Source organism: Adiantum capillus-veneris, chromosome 21 (assembly GCF_014529385.1).
Source record: "Adiantum capillus-veneris isolate H3 chromosome 21, ASM1452938v2, whole genome shotgun sequence".
Classification (NCBI taxonomy): Eukaryota; Viridiplantae; Streptophyta; class Polypodiopsida; order Polypodiales; family Pteridaceae; genus Adiantum; species Adiantum capillus-veneris.
The window spans coordinates 34442326-34460788 of NC_140951.1; the positions used below are offsets into that span (position 1 = coordinate 34442326).

Consider the following 18463-nt stretch of genomic DNA (forward strand, 5'->3'; position numbering starts at 1 on the left):
ATGCTTGTTAGTGTCATCCAAATCATCATGCAAATCATTGTCATTCAAATCATCATGCTTATCATGGTCAATCAAATCATCATCATGCTTCACACAATCATGCAAATCTTGTGTATCCTACTTTGGAGAAGTAGAGACTGAGAGAGTCTCCGTCTCTTGAATCTCTTGCATCTGTGTCGGCACGGGATACAAGAGTCGCAAGCACTCTTGCATGTGTCGGTCGCGCCGTTCTTGTCTTGCCTTTCTTTCGGCTTCTCTTTCTGCGTGTGTGCGTTTCATTTTTGCCATTCTTTCTGCATCTCTTGCTTCGCGTTCTGAATTCTATTTCAAAAACAATTGCTCCAAAGCCTCCATAGGAGTTAGTGCAATCCTTGACGTAGACAGGGAAGGGTCAGAAAAACCTCCTGGTGGGGAAAATGTTTCTTCGCCTCTCTCATGCTCATCACTTCGAAGCGAAGTATCCATTCTGCTTCGAGTGATGACCATTCTGAAGTCGTGGGTTCTTGTGGGTTTTTGGGTTCTTATGTTGACGAGGAACTTTGGTTCTTGGAAGTCGTGGTTCTTAAGTTCACGAGGAACTTGGGTTCTTGCGGGTCTTGGTTCTTGGGTTCTTGGGTTCTTGAGGGTCTTGGGTTCTTGAAGTTCTTGAGGTTTTCTTGCGCTTGCAAATCGCGTTGGAGAAGGATCTTCTCTTCACCCGAGTTCTACTCCTTTTTGCGGGCGCATCCCTTGGCGGCCTTGCGCTCACGCCAAGGTTGCTTTTTCCCACCTCACGTCGATTGGCCGGCCGCTAAGTGCACGGTCCGCTCTCAATGAGTGAAAAGAGACAAGGGGAGGTTGCTCGGCTGAATTTCCACTGTTCCAGCCCGATTTCGGCAGCATAACTGTACTAGAACCCTTCACAGTCAGTATTCCCACGCATTGGCCGACTTTCCCGACGCACACGGGCACTTTGCAAAACCTGGCGAGAATCTGCAGCACGCTGAATTCTCTGTTTTCAGCCCTGAAATTGCACCAGATCACCTGTACAGCGGTCCCCTTGCGTCCCCGAACCTCCTGGGGGTATTAGGGTCCGTTTAGGGCCAAAACCCTAAACCTGCAAAAATACACAGCAGGCTGTAATTTACTGTTTCGGGCTCCGTTTCGCGTGCCGGTCGCATCCGTAGCAAGTCCTCGAGCTTCCGCACCTGTAGGGCTACTTGCCCTTTGAATCGGACGAGATTTCTGGCGTAAAACCTCTCCGAATTCACCTGTACCTGCGGGGGGATTAGCCGCTAGCTAATCCAGTACTTGTGCAAGAGGCTCTTGCCTCGGCAATCGCGCATGAACCCACACAACTGTACATTGGTCAAATGAAGAGCCCACTAGAGGGGCATAACATACTGCCAAAGGGGAGAGAGAGGGCAGTGCGTAGCGTGCAGGGCATCACTCCTGGCACCGCACTGTACATAGGAGGGAAAGCAAGCACTCCATAGCTCTTAACCTGTGACAAATCTGAAAATGAGGCTCTCTCCTCTTCAAATTCAGCGCCACTTCTTGTTGCATGAGGCAAGTGCACCAGAATGTGCCACTTGGCACATTTACAAGCATTTTTCCGTTTCGGGGTTGCCGCCTAAAAATATCCCAACCGGTTGCCCAGTTGACTTCACGGCAGAGTAAGAAAATGTTCCCTTTGTCATTCCGGAGGTAATGACGCCAACACATTTTCAGGTCCCAAAATAGCAGTTCCCTAAATTTTAGGAGATGCTGCCATTGTATCTTTCTAGGTCATCCGACCCTCTTTGTACACTGCGGCCACATCCAGAACTGAAATGTAGCCTCTGTAGCAAAGGATTCCACTTTGGCTAGTCAATGACCCCACTTGGCTAACCATAGTCCTTGTCCAACCTTAGTGCTCTCTTGCCCTCAGGCCTGGACTCCCTCTGGACAGTTCCACACTAGGTATGCAATGCAGGGCAGTTAGATTTCCCGAGGGGTGTTTCCAAAAAGTGAAAGTAAATAGATAATAAGAAAGAAATCAACAAAAAGGATAGATAGTAGTCACACGCTGGTGATAGGTTGGACAAGCCCTTCTTCTTGGGATTCCTGTCACTCTTCAACAAAACACGATTAGGAATCGCCACGCCCAAGTAAACTTGGGTTCGTGCGATCGCAACAAGCAAAAAAATTCTTGTGGTTCTTGTGGTTCTTTCCTTGAGTAATGTAGAACACTTCCAAAGCTCTGATACCAATGTTAGGTGCAGCGGAATGAATGTTGTATTTTCTCAAGATTAGTGATCTTTATTGCTCAAGGTTCCTTTTAGTTCTTAGGGAAGGAGAGTGTCTTCCGTCTATAGAGAGTGCTATGATCACGAACAAAGTGAGTGGATATTGTGCATGCAAGTGAATGAGACCGAGAGAAAAGAGATACGACACCCGAGAGGTTGTAAAACCCTCCTCCGAAGGCCCCACTCTCGTCGGCGAGAGTGGTCTACTTTGATTGTACAAAGGTGTACAATGCGTATGCAATGGACTGATGCAACTTGGACTATGCCGATAACGATGACTACTTGATGGCTGAAATCTATGGTCTTTTAACTGCTGATTTTTCGGACTGTTTTGGTGGCTGAAAATGACTGTTTTGGCTACGTTTTCTTGGGCTAAAGATGGGGGAACTTCTGCAACCAATCTGGGGCTGATCTGCTACTGTTCATCTGTTGAAAACCTGCGTTTGTCAAGGCTGTAAATCTGCGTTTTTTATGATGATATCGCTGGCTGAAAAACGCTGAGATCTGTAGGTATGGCTGGCGTTTTTGCAAGGAAAACGCTGGCTGAGATCTGTAGCGTTTTTGCAAGAAAAACGTTGGGGTTATCTAGTGCTGGCGAGGAAAGAATCTGCAACTGCTGGGGTGTGATGGCGATGGCCTGCTGTGGAAGAAAACGCCAAGTCTGGAAACTTGCCCGGCGAGGATGGGGATCCAAAACGCTAGGGGTGCTGGGGGGTACTGCTGAAAAGTTGTCTGTTGAGCGGAAAGCTCCTGCTGCCTCTTCTGCCAAATAGTGCTAACTTGGATTTGCTTATATACAAACTTAGCAAAATTGCCCTAGCTACTTTTGTTGGAAAGTCACTTAAAAATAATAGGTGAAAATAACCAAAAATAGGTAAAATAGGCTAAATGCACTGGAAAATTTCCCTAACTGATGCTAATGGATTTTGATGGCAATTCCGATGATCATGTTGTGTGCAACCGGAGGATATGCATCTATGCTAAGTGACTGGGCATGCATGGTCTACGAATAGACTCACAAAAGTGCCAGATCACTGCTAATCTAAACTGACTGGAATGACTGAACCCTGCTGTGGTGTAGCTTGTTGTCCACGGACATATAGGGTTGTGATGTGTCACGTGAAAGTATTGCAATGGATTTCTTTTTTGATCTCCCGAGAACACAGAGTGGTCACGATGGTATCTGGACTATTATTGACAGGTTTAGCAAGCAAGCTCATTTCATTCCAGTGAAGAAAACAGTCAAGCCGGATCACTTAGCGAGATTGTTTGTGGCCCAGATCTTTAGATTACATGGCATGCCCAAGACTATTGTCTTCGACAGTGACCCCAGATTTACGAGTTTATTTTGGAAGGCAATTTGGGAGAACATTGGCTCACGGTTGTAATTCTCGTCATCTTTCCACCCGTAGAGACTGACGGGCAGTGGTCCTAGATTTATTGAAGTCTTACATTTCGGATAAGAAGACTCAATGAGAAAAGTATTTACCTTTGGTGGAATTTGCCTACAATAACACAATACACTCTTCGACGGGAAAGGCGCCATTTGAGATTATTGAAGGTGCTACGAAGGTTCCACCCTTCCTAAGCACGAAAGATAAGATTTTTGAAGCCGATGAGTACACGCGCGACTTGTACACGGCTTTTGCCAAGGTCCGCGAGGCTTTGCAAAAATCTTAAGAAAGACAAAAAAGGTAGCAGATCGCCATCGTCGCGATTTAAAATTGAAGGAGAATTATTGGATGCTCTTACGTTTTGAGAAGGCACGTTTGAGAAAGAAAAAAGAAAAGGAGAGGCTTTTTCCAAAGCTTAGTATGCGATACTACGGACCTTTCTAGATCTCCGAAAAGATAAATGATGTCTCCTTCTGACCGAAGCTACTCGAAACTTGAGAGGATTCACAATGCTTTCCATGTGAGTCTCTTGAGGCCTTTTAAAGGCGATGTGCCCGAAGATGGGGAGCCTGATCAGCAACTCAAAGTGGAAGAAAACGAGGAGATCCTTGTTCCAGAACAAATATTAGCACATAAAGACAGAAAGATTAAGGGTAAAGTGATAAGGTGGTTCTTGGCTAAATTCAAGAACTATCCAGCATTGGATGCGAAGTGGATGGAGGAGGAGGACCTAGCAGATACTCCTCACATGGTGAAACTTTACCTTGAAGCTTTTGGTTTAGTATAGTCTATCCCAATTGGAACCCCGAATTCAGCTTGGCCGGAAATCTGGTGTAGTGGGTATGCACAAGAGGGGAGTTGCTCCGCTCCTTTGTCAACAAATGCCTCAATTTTCGATACTAGAGTCACTAATGTCTCTTTGAGCTTCAGGATACTGAGAGTTGACAGTATTCTGTTGTAATGACTTTATGAAATGGAATTTCTGATAATATGATACTGATTTGTTATTGACTTGTTTAAGTGCAGGAACTGATAGACGAAATGACTTGAGCATTTAGGTCTGAATGATCTTTATAGACATGGTTGCAATGCGGATTGGTCAATCGGGCATCTATGAGGTCCTGAGTGGATCTAGACGTGATTGCTAATTGCATTGCCGATAAATCATGGTCTAAGATCCGAATGAATGTTAAATGTGATTTGTCATGTGATGTCCTGTGATGTCTTGCGATGTTGTGTGATGTGACTGTTGATTGGTACATGTGCTAGATGTGTGTTCCTAGTGCGTCGGTACTGATAGTCAGTGTCTGCTAAGACAGTTTATGGCTTCTGTTCGTTTTGCAGGCGTAATCGAAGGCGATTACAATGCTTTCAAGAGGGGGGTGTGTCACAACCCAGTGACGTGGTGTGCCCAGTACACACACAATAGTCCCAGTGGCTGGCGGAAATGATGACGCGTGGCTGCACCATACGGACAGCCCCCGGAATTTGTGGCGAGTTTCACGAAACGTTGACGTGGCAGCAGAGTACGACAAAAAGCATAAGCATGGGCTGTTTTTGGCTACGTAGATGGGCTACTTTTTGTTGCGAAAATTCAGCCAGCTTTTTGCTATGCAAGAGAGAGAAAGAGAGACTTGGTTTAATTGCTTTAAATTTACAAGCAAGCTTGGGAGAGAGAGAGACTTGCTTTATATTACAAGGCTTTTGATTTTCAGCTTTTGGGGCTCTGCTTTTGGCATCCCTTGTAAACCTTTAAATAAGTGGGCATGCCTCCCACTTCTCAGAGCATCTGGACAAAGAGTCTGAGAGTGAGAGCCTCCCACTCACTTGTACTTTTGCAAGAGATTAATACAAAAAGAAATACCGAAAGGGGTGCCAGTCTTTGGGGCCAACATCTCTAGGTACGGAACTCCGCCGGGCCAGTGTCGAATCAATTGTGAACTGTGAATTGTTTGAAGTAAATTCTTGTGGTGTCGCGGTAGATTCTAGACTTGGAGTGTCCAAGTCTGTTACATCCTGTTTGCGGGGGAAACTATTGTTTCACACTGGCCATACAATGTCCGGCCATTTACAACTTCAAAAAGAGGGTCTCAAAAATTAAATGAAAATCATTGGAAACAAACCAACAACTAAGGTTAGCAGTTGCCATGTCCTCGTGACAACACTTCTCCCTCTTCAAGTGCGTTTCGGAATTGCACCTCGGCAAGCTTTTCCTTGAGTAGAGCAGTCTCTTCATCTTGGGCCGTCACCCGATCTTCTTGTGTGGTTATCTTACCTTCTTGGACCCGCACGCGTTCTTCGAGCATCTTTATTGTGCCTAAGAGGTTGCGTTGATCTTGTCAATGGTCTCGGTCATTTCTTCTTTGCACTTTTGAATGGCATCCTCTAAAGGGTTAGCTTTGTCATTCTCTGTCTCGGTGTCATCCATGTCTCTCTGATATACAACTGTCAGAGATCCTGTCTGAGGACCCGATTCCTCTCCGCATGAGAGAGGCGAATGAATGGTGAGTCGGGGTCGTACTGAAATGGTGGTAGCTGCTCGATATCCAAGCCATGTGTGCTAAACCACTGTGTCATTTGTGCATACCATGATCCACTCTCTCCAGTCGCAGCTAGCTGACGGGATGCCTCAAGTGCTCTGTATGATAATCTGTCCGATGGAAGCTGCAAACCCTGGATGAAGCATACTATCTGGAAAAGGGCCTCTACCAGCATAGGCGGTGCAGCTAGCTCTGCCTTGATGATGTCGTGGGGCACTGAGAATTTCCTGCGTATCAGACGGGATAGCATGATAATTTGTGGCCTCTCGACTTGTGTCCACCAAGAAACTGTAAGGCTCGGCGCCCAAACTGGTGCTGCATACATGAGTGCTGGGGTGACTAATGTGTCGAAAAGCCACCCCTTGGTGCGGGGCTCTTGGAAAAAAGCCTGGTGGCATTGGCGCTCAAGCATCGCTAATGCCACATATCCTCGTGTGATCCTATCTCTGGCTGCACTCGCCATGGAGAACTGTCCTGTGATCCCAAGTATACATATGTATGAGAGAGAGAGAGAGAGAGAGAGAGAGAGAGAGAGAGAGAGAGAGAGAGAGAGAGAGAGAGAGAGAGAGAGTGGAGCGTTTTGGCATACCTTGACCATTTCTTTGTTATTACTGGAATTAATCTTTGAATGGACCTCCTGTAAGGATTTGTTCATAGTTTTGATGCAAACAACTGAGATCAATCTGTTTGAGGATTTTTTGTAGCTCTTCACTTCCCATATTTGTGCTAGGATACAAGAGTACCTTGACCATTTCTTTGTTATTACTGGAATCAATCTTTGAATGGACCTCCTGAAAGGATTTGCTCATGGTTTAGATGCAAACAACTGAGATCAATTTGTCTGAGGATTTTTTGTAGCTCTTCACTTCCCATATTCGTGCTAGGATACAAGAGTACATCTAGAAACGAGAGTTTCCATGTCCCCAATGTCTGCTTGAAAAGGATATTCTCCTTTCATTGTGCAAAAGATAGACAAAAGATGCTACCTCTTTTGTAACTGCCGCGAGTATTCACATGCTATCTTTTTGTGTTAATCGCAGGACAAGGTGGAGAAAAGGTACAGATACCCCCACTTTTAGGTGTACGTGATGAAAGAGGGAGATATGGCGATGAAATATGATGATGATGCAAAACTTGTTTATGAATAAGGCTGTTAAAATGGCCTTGGACAAATAATGTAAGGAGCTTGTGGTGGTGTCTTTCTATTTTGTGCTTGCAGGCTTTGGCGATGAGAGAGAAACATTGCAAATTGGACAAGGCAGTTATGGGTGTCTGGGAATGCTGCGAGCTGCTCAATGAATTTGTGGATGAGAGTGACCCCGACCTGGATGAGCCGCAGATAGAGCACCTTCTACAGACGGCAGAGGCCATACGTAGAGATTATCCCAATGAAGATTGGTTTCATCTCACGGGCCTGATTCATGGTATGCTTGTGACAATGATAAGTTTTTGGACATTTAAGCTTTTTCCTAGATTCATCTGGGTAAAAACATACCGGATTTTTGGGCTGCATGTAGAGTTGGCCTTAATAGGATTATCAGGATTTTGTGAGTATGACTGGGGATTTATATTTTTTCTGTGGTGCCATCATACTCACCTTAATGATCATTGCAACAGAAGTCATGGAACTTGCATTTTGCTGCCACATTTGGTCTTGATGAGTATATCATGATTCATTAATCAAACAATTTAAGGACTGCAAGAAATATGTGAAACAGATTTGTGTCTACCATATGATTTTTGCAAGTGTGCTTGCATATTGCTAGGTATTACAAATTTCTGTAAGAGCCACAGCCAGGGTTGTCCATGTCCAACGGTCGGATCCCTGCGTCTGACCCGCCTAGTCCTTTTGCATTTGGTGAGTATGCTGCATGTTGGGATGTGCGCATGATATGTGCTCTACCTTCTTGCATACATGTCCTTGTGAACCCAAGATAATGGCGGTGCTATAAGTATGGAGACTGGAGGTGGTCCCTTGATTATGATGCTTTGAAGATTATTCTGGTAGGGTCTTAGAAGGTTCATTTGTATATCAACACGGAATGAGGATTTTTAGTGCACAAAATTGCTTGCTTAACAATGAGTCAAACTGCATCTAGTTATCTATGCCAACAGGTTGTGAAAATTCACGCACATTGAGCAATTAATATCTGTCATGGGGAGCAATATGAAGGAATTTTAGTAAAGCTTTTGAGGATAGGAGTTTTTTCCTGCTTATAGGAAACAGGAGGGACTCTTTGCAATTTAATACTGGGGCCGGCTGTGTTGTGCTCTCAAAAATTGTTTGGAAACACTCCTGTTTTAAATGGCATCAGTGGCATGTTCTTGCATTTTTTGTCGGATAGATTTCATGCCACCAAGTATCTATTTTGCTTATTGGAGGTTTTATGTCTTGCAGATTTGGGAAAAGTACTCCTCCATCCTAACTTCGGAGGGGAGCCTCAATGGGCTGTAGTAGGTGAGCCTATCTCTGTACTGAGTTTACTGTGCCTAGATTGCTGGCTGTTGTTTGAGGATAAGAAATGCTGTTTATACATGGTAGTATATTATACGGACTGTAGTCTATCCTCACAATTGTTCTGTTTCCCTTGTGTAACTCTTGTGTTGTCGCATCATGGTGATTTTGATTGTTCAACTCTTTTGTTGTAAGATTCATCGTTGGGGGAATGTTTTGGAGCAAATGGTGTGCTTGTTTTGCTAACCCTTTCAAGCAATGTTGCGACTTTGCTCTGTATGATATCATGTGCTTGAGCGTGTGCATGCATCTTTGTGCACTTGCATGCATGCATGCAATCTTTGGACAATTGAACATACATTTGTTCTCAAGTAGGTGAAGAGTGCCAAGATTACCTTGTTGTGGGCGTGCAAGTTTCATTGTTCCAAATTAGAAGTTTGCTCTGTACATAACAGGAGATACGTTCCCGTTGGGTTGTCCATTTGACTCTGCCATTGTGCACTCTGAGGTACAAAATCTTTTTGGTTATGATGCATGAAGTCCATGTAATGCTGCTGTACATGACAGTCTTTTGAGCTGCAGTTTTTCAAGGAGAATCTGGACTTCAACAATTCCAAATACAATGTAAAGAATGGGATGTATGAGGAAGGATGTGGTTTGGACAAAGTGATGATGTCGTGGGGTCATGATGAGTATATGTATCAGGTTTGGGTGCTAGCAAGACCTTTTTCTTTATTTAAGATAGAGGTTCTATTATGTCTCAAAATAAAAATCCTTTCAAAGCATTTCAAATGCATAAGTGAAGGGTGGGTCTAGCAAATGAAATATGTCTGTATATAGAGGTGGTCGAGTGTGCATGCAGTGTGTGCCATTTTACATTTGTTTCTTGAGCACTTTCTTCTCTTTAGAGTTTCCTTGTGCTATGTATGCACTGATTTTTGATTTTTTTTTTTTTTTTTCCGAGAAAAAGATCCTTCTATTAGTTAATGAAAGCTGCCCATAGGGCTACATCCACCTCTGCAAGAGAGGGCTACAACAAACATGATGGGGAGACTCTCCCAATGAAAAAACAGCATATATACAATGGGGCTAAATCAAGAGATGGGAGGAGGGAAAAGCCACACAGGTGGACAGTAGTGCCATCTGAGCACCCCCTGGACCATGGAGTAAAACGGCCCAGGGCGCCAGAGACGAAGGAAAGCCTCGCGGCGCTCCCGCATGCGGTCGGAGCTGCCCTGTAGTCCCTCAAGCTGTCCTCTGAGAGTATGGATCAGCTCTAGCCAAAAGTCACGAACAGTCTCTGCTGGTGGTACAAGGCGAGCCTCAAAGATGCGGCAACAACGGGCCCGCCAGATGAACCAGAGAGCTAGGCCGCTGATGAGCTCCCAACACTCCGCTCTCTCACTGCTCCACTCCTGTGGAGTAAGGTCTGTAGCAGGCTGGAGTGTAGGTCGAGGGGCTGCCGTAGGCGCTCCTCCGTGCACGTCGGCTGTCGTTGCTCTAGGCCACGCCGCAATAGCTCCCAAGACCGAAGCAAACTCACAGCGAATCGGTCCTCCAGTCTCCTGCTCAAACCAACTCGGCGCAACTCTGTAAAGATCCATCTGGTCGAAGGTTGCCAAGGGCCTCCTGCCTGAGGCACCCTGGCACGAAGCCTCTGCAACAAGAACTCCTTCCAGGGCTCCTCGCCTGGAAGAAGTCCTCTGACGACGAACTTCCCAAGAAGGGCTCTGCTCTGCTGTGCTGGATCAATGATCCCAAGCCCTCCCTGAGAACAAGGAAGTGTGATGACCGACCAAGCCACCTTGGCTCGGGCTATCTGAGTGTCGCGACCAGACCAAAGGAAGTTCTTGATCAGCCTCTCTACCTGGCTGATGCAAGAACTCGAGAAGATCCAGCAAGAAGTGATGTACCACATAGTCGCCAACAACACCTGGTTGGCAACTACTACTCTACCAGCCAGCGAAAGTCGTGCTGAGCTCCAATGTAACAGCTTTCTCGTGATGGACAGGAGAAGAGGAGCAATCTGCTGCTCGGGGGACAAATCCAAACCAACCTGACAACCCAAGTACCGAACTGCAGTCCCTGGAGGAATCCACCTGAAACCCTCTCCTGGCATCCAATCTGGCACAGGAGCACTACCAACTGAGAAAGCCACTGTCTTTCTCCAGTTGATCAGTGCGCCCGATGCACAGCAGAAGGTCTCCAAAGCTAGCCCACATCTGTGTAAATTGGCCTCCTGGCCCTTCAAGTACAAGGCTGAGTCGTCGGCAAACTCAGCGTCCAGAAGCTCATCTCCCCGTATAGGGAGTGCTAAGCCCCTCAAACCAACCTGCTCTGACACCAAAAATCTGCTCATCGCCTTCGCATAGAACAGAAAGAGAAAGGGGGCAAGAGGACAACCCTGTCTGACCGATCGTGTGAGCATGAAGCGCTCACCTCTACCTCTTGCCATAAGCACCTGATTGTGGGCCTGTCTGTACAAAGTTGACACCCCTCTGATCCAAGCCTCTGAGAAGCCCATCCTGCGTAGCGTGCCCTCTAGAAAGTCCCAGTCAACTCTGTTGTATGCCTTCTCAAAATCGAGAAGAAGAATCACAAGGTCCTCCCCACGGAGCCGTGCAAGGGCAGAAGCCTCCCAAAAAGTGAAGATGTTGTCAAGGATACTGCGTTCCTTGACAAAACCTGTCTGAGTCCCATGTATAAGGCTCTCCAAAAGTGGTTGAATCCTCAAACTCAGAGCCTTGGCAAGAATTTTGTAGGCTGAGTTGAGAATGGTGATGGGACGCCACTGTCGAATCTCATCCAAGGAGCCACCCTCCTTTGGAATGAGGTAAATCAGGCCCTCACTCATGCTATCCGGCATCACTCCTGTGTGCAGAATGTACTGAAAGGCACTACAAATATCTGGGCCAAGCAGGTCCCAGTACTCCAAGAAGAAGCTGAAAGGCAGCCCATCCTCACCTGGACAGCTACCACGAGGGAGGGCCCTAAGAGCCGTGTGCAGCTCCTCAAGCTGAAGAGGTAACTCAAGCCTCTGCTGCATCTCCTCAGTCACAAGACAAGGCATCTGTGCCCAAACCTGCTCCCTGCATGCATCCTGTCTCTCTGACTCGGGCTCAGCCGACAGTAGCTCACGGTAAAAGTCAGTAGCAACTGCACGCATATCCTCTGGCTCGCAAACAACTGACCCATCGGGTCTCCTCAACTGATTGACCTTGGCATGCGAGTGCCGAGGTCCCACTGTCTCAAAAAAAACACCTGTCACTCTGTCACCCACCTGAGTCCACTGAGATGCCTGTCGGTGGAAGGCAAACTCATGGCGCCTCTCCTCTGTGCAAGCAAGCTCCTGTCGAGCCTGCTGTAGCTGCTCCTCCAACCATGGACTGTCTGGATGCTGCTCCTGCATCCTCTGTAGTGAAGCAATGCCTCGTCTGAGACGCTGCTCCTGCTCTCTCGCTGCAGCCCGTCGAGCCAAAGACTCCTGGAGAAAGAAGTGGCTGAGCTGAGCTAGGCCTGAGGCCACTCTGTCTGCAGGTGGAGCCTGGCTGTCCATGCCCTCTGTCCATAGAGCCTCGACCCTCTCTCTGAGTGCTGAGTCCAACAAGACCCGCTCTGGGATGCGAAGCATCGTGCTCCCACTCCTCTGCCTGTCTGCCACTGTGAGGATCACTGGTGCATGGTCCGAGAAGGATGTCCCTGCCAAGATGCCCACTGATCCCCCCAAGTCACTGAAGTGGTCACTAGTGTAGAAGCGATCTATGCGCGATAGATTCACTCCTCCCACTCTGCGGTCCATCTAGAGAAGGCAAGACTCTCTGGAGGCCTCACAAAGCCAGAATGCTGCCATGTATCCGAGACCCTCAACGTCATACAAAACCTCTCCCAAGCTGCTAACTCGACTCCATGCAAAGTAGCATGGCTGCCTCCGATTCTGTCAGAAGGGTCCTCCAACATGTTGAAGTCCCCTCCTACACACCACTGGTCAACCTGTGGCAAAGACTCAACAATCTGTGACCAAAACTCTGCACGAGCACTCGCCACATTGGGCGCATAGATGTTGAGGAAACCCACAAGGCTACCCTGAATCTGCATAGTAATCCACTGAGCCCTGCCTGGTACAATAATCCCTCTGCCCACAATGGCCTGCTGTAATGAGTCCGCAATAGTCATACATACCCCACCCTGGATGCCTCCAGGTCCAAAAGCAGCTGACCAAAAGGTATCATAGCGTCCACGCAAAACCTGATCACATCGCCGAATGCGGCTCTCAGACAAATGGTGCTCCTGAAGCATAAGGAGATCAATCTCTCCTCCCACAAGGCATCGCTGAAGCTCCTGACGCAATCAGCCCCGCTGTCGCTGAAATTGGGGCCCACCGAGTCCCTGCACGTTCCACGAGACGATCCTCATGGGGAGCGAGAGAGAACAGATGCTGCCGCAGCAGCAAGACGAGCTATCTTCGAAGCAGGCTTGGATGGGGAGTAATCCGCATCCGAGCGTCCTCTAGATAGGCGAGACTGCAGTGAGTGCCTGGTCCAAGCCCAAGTAGAGCGAGCCGTGCGTAAAGCAACCTCCTTTGTCCAGGAGTCCTCATGAATGAATACATAGCAAGGCAAACACTGCGTATCAGCAAAAAAGTACACCACAATGTGTCTACATCCTGCTGAATCTGGGGGTGTCACCGCAAACTTGGCCAGTGGCCACAAAGTCTGCAGCAAATCTGTAACGCCAAGTTCTCCCATGTGGTGAGAGAACTCGAGAACCTGTGTATGCAACCATCCCACCACTGAGTCGAGGGACCACTCTGTCTCAGTCCTGCCACAGAGGGGGAAGGAGAAACCAACTGCCGAGTCCAAGGCCTCTGTCCCCCTAGCGGCGAGGAACAAAGCGTGGACTCTGAAGCAGGCTGCCTCGTGGTCTGCTGCGGATCGCCAAGAAAACGAGTAAACCCGTAATCGAAGAAATCCCAGTGGCGTCGGAGGTCAAAGCTCGTCAAACCACGAGGGATAGCTGCAAGAGGAGATGTCTGAATCTGCAGTGGGGGCCGCATGAAGGGCTGACCCTCTCTCGCTAGGCGACTCGTGGCGAAGGCGCTGCCAAGAGATCTCCTGGCCGCCGGCAAGGGTCCAGTCTCTTGAGCCGACTGTGGTACTGAAGCAGGAGGAGGGGGAGAAGGGGCTGGGGGGGGGGGCGGGGGAGAGGAGAAGCGGGGTGGGGCGGCAGAGACATGGGGGGGCGAGGTGGGGAGTGAGCGGTAGCAGAGGGCGGGGGAGGGCATGAGGAGGAGGAGGGGAGATCGGAAGGCGGAGCGGCTGGCGAGGGTGAAGCGGAGGTGGAGGCTGGCGTAGGGGGCTCCTCCTGCTCAAGAGGACCAAAGCGGTTCCCCGTGGGAACCCACTGCTGTTGAGTAGGCACCTGGGGGCCACTCTGAGTGCCAGGCTGTCGCTGTGGCCCCTGGCGTCGACGGCCACGGGCCTGCTGCCACCCCTCCTCCGTCGGAGCCCCAGGCTCGGAGGGTGGCGTTGAATCTGTGCTCTGTGTCGCTGGCTGTGGCTGCGGCCCAGCCTTGGCAGGCTGGGGCTGAGGCTGGGGTGCGGGTCGTGGTCTCCTCCGTGGACAGGCCTTCGCTAGGTGGCCCATCTGTCTGCAAATGAAACACTGGTTCGGGAGACCCGAGTACTCCACACTCTGTCTAAACCAACCCCCACTCACCCGAGGCAGAAGGATGACCTTCGGAAGCGTGTGGGTATCTCTGACCAAAACTCGAACTGAAGGGATGCCAGCTGCCTTGGCAGCTACTGATGCTGCCGTACGAGGTGTCTCCAGGACAGTTCCGATGGCGGAGCCAATCCTGGAGAGAAGTGGAAGGTACTCCCTCCGTAAACCCGGAAAGCAGACTGAGATGGGGATGTCCGCCTCCTCTACTAGCACATCCGAAGCCGGGTCAAAACCATGTCGCCACTGTCGAAAGTGGGCGCGTGCTGCTCGGATGGCCAATGGACTCATAGCTATGACCTTGGAGGCCATCTCGGAAGTCTCGAACTCAATCTGGTAGTACCCCCGTCCGAGAATCTGGACATCCAAGATCTTGCCCACCTCTGCGAGGAGGCGGGCCTGGAGAAGGTCTCGCAGCTCTCCTCTGCTGGGACGAGTGCCGAGAACCTTGCAGATGACAGAAGTCGCCTGCAAGCGTTCTACCTCTGTGGCAAGGCTCGCTTGCTCTGCCGGCGTAAGAGCAAGTCGAATGGTGGGCTCAGCGGGGTCGGGCGAGGGGGCTTCAGGCGAGTCCCTCTGAGGTGGAGCTGGAGCCTCCACCTGTGTCTACTGCTGAGTCGAAGAAGCGGGCGGTGAAGAAAATCTGCGAACGAGTACGCCAAGCACTTGTCCGAAGAGAAAGCGCTGCCGAGCCAGGTGCAGAAGACCTTCGGGAGCAAAGAGGACGGGAGGGATGGGGGGACGGCGAGGGCGAAGTGGGCAGCTGGGTAATGTGCGGGTGCACAAGCGGCAACGAGCGGGGGGATGGGGTGGGGATGGCAACGCGAGAGGAGGGCAGCGGGCAGCCTTTGGGGCAGCGCGAAAACAGGGGGGGGCAGCGGGCGGGCGGCAGCGCGCGCAGGGGGGGCGGGGGGGGGGGGGGGGGGGGGGGGAGAGGGTAGCGATGGCGCAGCAAGGGGGGGGAGAGCAGCAGTAGCGAGCTCTCAAGCTATTTGACTTGACTATGATTTTTGAATTTTTTAATTTACCCATTAGGAGATCGATATATATTCCCTTGGTTCTCATTGATATTGTCAGGTTATGAAACTGAACAAATGCACATTGCCGCCGCAAGCACTATTTATCATCAGATATCATTCCTTTTATGGTAGAAAACTTTACCCTCTTTTTGGTTTTTGGATGTTGCTCTTTGGTTGATCTTAATAATTGGTTTTGTGGTTGAATTTTGAATCTTAATGCGATGGCAGCTTTACACCGTGCTGATGCTTACACTCAATTGCTTGATGACTTCGATCGAGGCATGCTTCCTTGGCTTAAAAGATTTAAGTAAGTGAACGCATTGCATATCTTTTCCACTCTTGGAGAATGTACGATTTCTCTCTGAGTTTTCACGTCAAATTTGAGAAAAAGTTTGACATAGCGAGTATGTAATATGATTTGCGCTTGTGCTTACACGGTGGGGTTTCTTTAATGCTTATGCAGTCAATATGATCTTTACAGCAAGAGCAAGACACGCATCAATGTGGAAGAAGTGAAGCCTTATTATTTGTCTCTGATAGACAAGGTAAATTTGACTTGCTAAGCTGAATGCGGATTGCTTGGTTTGTAAGTACAAGTTTTATTGGAGAATATAGGGCTAAATATGTACACAACAGGCCAGCAAAGACAATTCATTGGCTTTTGTACTTATATGAGGTTTCTGTTGTTTTGTGCATGCAGTATTTTCCAAAGACTTTGTGTTGGTAGGAGGGCAATCGAATCAGATAGTCTTACCATGTCATTCTCTTCCATAATTGTTAAGACATTGCAAGTCTGACTAGTGTGGGTCTTATGAGTAGCTCCATGTCGAGGGTCTCGCTTTACTGAATTGATATATGTTGTGAGACCATCAATATTGCTATTGGCACATACAAAAGCCATCTATAGTGATGTTGCATATGATGCCAAAATAAGTAATTGGGCAGATGCTTGTATGTATGTGGTGGACTTGTAACAATAATGACAGCATGAAGTTATTTTTTTCTTCTGAATTTGTAAAAAATGCGCATTGATTTTAGTTATGAGCATCGAACTTCTCAAGGCTACTCAACTGTGAAACATTGGAATTGAAGTAGACCTCAAGCACACAAACTAAAATTTTGAAAAGGGTTGTTTTTAAACCATATCTCTAAAGATTAATTTTTGCTTTTGTAGCCTTCCATACAATACTTTTTTTAACACTCAACTGTAATTAGTACTCAAAGATAAGCCCTTTTGTGGTATAAACAACTTAGATGATTTACATTTGCTATTGGCTATATGTATAGAAGTTTATAGCTCAAAGTATGTGTCTAATTAAGCACTCTTCTCAATTGAAGTAAGGCTTCTCTAATAGGTGAGATCAGGACACACCTGGCCTTGTAAGTGTAAAATTACTTCGAGATTCTTATGTTTATGTGACCTCTTAACATGTCTACATAATATGTATCCTGCTTTAACAACCAAATGTTCATCATTCTTATTGCAAAGAAGTCTGTAGTTTGTCATGTCAGTGAACCTTGAGTAGCTTCTTAATATTCCTAGGCTCCTCTGTTGATCCCATTGTTGTCTTGGCTATTTCTATTTACAGAGTGCTTTCCTGGACTTATGTTTCAGGGTGTGGGGGTTGGATGTGCAAAATCCTTAGGCAACCCCATCTACGCCACCTTTTGAAACTCATTATCTAGGAAATCATTCCTACTTCCATTTGGTACAAATGCATACATTTTGTTTAGTATGTTCATGGAGACTCATAAAGACCATTTAGGATGTAAGCTCTTTGAACCTAGTTGCTAGGACATACACAAAGAGGAAAGAGAAGAGATGATAATTGATATGGGGTTGGTGGAGTTCTTGCTCAAAACCCTTAGGCAACCCCATCTACACCACCGTTTGGAATTCATTATCTAGGAAATCATTCTTACTTCCATTTGGTACAAATGCACACATTTTGTTTGGAGTGTTCATTTAGAGCTACTCATAAAGATCATTTAGGATGTAAGCTCTTTGAACCTAGTTGCTAGGGCATACACAAAGAGGAAAGAGAGGAGAAGATAATTGATATGTGGTAGGTGGAGTTCTTGCTCAAATTGTGTGTCTTCTTTGACAATTAGATGTGCATCAATGAGTTGGTTGACATTGAGTTGTGTGATTTTTGTAGGCCATGTATTTTTCCTCCTACCTATTCCTCCTTAATTTATCCACGTTAAGTTGATTCTACAGCCACTTCTAAAAGAGGATAACATTGCTAGTGGGCATGATCATGTGCTAAGATCCCTCTTCTATAATATCCAAGGCTAATCAACTCCATCAAAATCTCTTGTAAATGACTATTCAAAGGCATCTATTGCTTCATAAAATGTGTTGATGGAGTTATCAAGTTTTGAAACTTTGCTCGGGAATTCTTATTCAATCTTCTGACTGCCCATAGTAACTTGGTCAATCAAGAACTTGACCCCATTTGCTTGCAGTCCACATTTTGGACCAAATCTTGTTGAGGTGATCAATCGACTCCTTTGCAAAGCATAGCTTTTCGTAGATAATCTTAGTCTTGGGTGAGCTAAACTGTCTCTCTCCAGTCCACTTCCAAGCTTTCTAATCAAGCGGTGTGGAGCAAGGAGGAAGGGCTAGGAATGAAACCTTTTCTAGTAGCCTCATGACAAGGACTTCCTCTTGGAGCAAGAGGTTACAATAATCCTTCATATACGCCAAAGTTTGCCAATCCCCTTTTTTTATCATTCCACATAACATCCAAGGTGTGAAAGCCCTTGTTGTTCAGGTTCATGGAAAATTCAAGCCGATGGTTATCAAGGCACAATCTTCCACAATGGGGCCCCACGGAGACCAGTGCCTAGCTGCTCCTTTCCAGTATCTAATCTCCTCTTTCCACTTGAGTGCCACGGTTGCTTTACAACATTTTTCAATAAACTTTCTGATAAAACCACCTACTTGAGCCTTCACATTGGAGGGGGGAAGAAGTATGTTTTGTAGGTTGAGATTGGACCCTAAACCACCTTTAGATTTCATGCGGGCTTCTATTACCATTTCCCTTGCCATGATAGCCCAACTCTC

General features: G+C 47.4%; 1 protein-coding gene across 1 annotated transcript in view; it reads left to right on the plus strand.

Moving 5' to 3' along the window:
- Positions 1 to 16400, plus strand: part of LOC147430762 (inositol oxygenase 1-like) — a 28934-nt gene extending 12534 nt beyond the window's left edge. Inside the window, exons 3-10 of the mRNA XM_086493328.1 lie at positions 7421 to 7625; positions 8600 to 8659; positions 9112 to 9164; positions 9239 to 9361; positions 15452 to 15521; positions 15622 to 15700; positions 15857 to 15938; positions 16094 to 16400. Coding sequence (XP_086349454.1) covers positions 7421 to 7625; positions 8600 to 8659; positions 9112 to 9164; positions 9239 to 9361; positions 15452 to 15521; positions 15622 to 15700; positions 15857 to 15938; positions 16094 to 16120 — 699 coding nt within the window. The 3' untranslated portion in view covers positions 16121 to 16400. The remainder of the gene's footprint in view (positions 1 to 7420; positions 7626 to 8599; positions 8660 to 9111; positions 9165 to 9238; positions 9362 to 15451; positions 15522 to 15621; positions 15701 to 15856; positions 15939 to 16093) is intronic.
- Positions 16401 to 18463: the final 2063 nt, after the last annotated feature.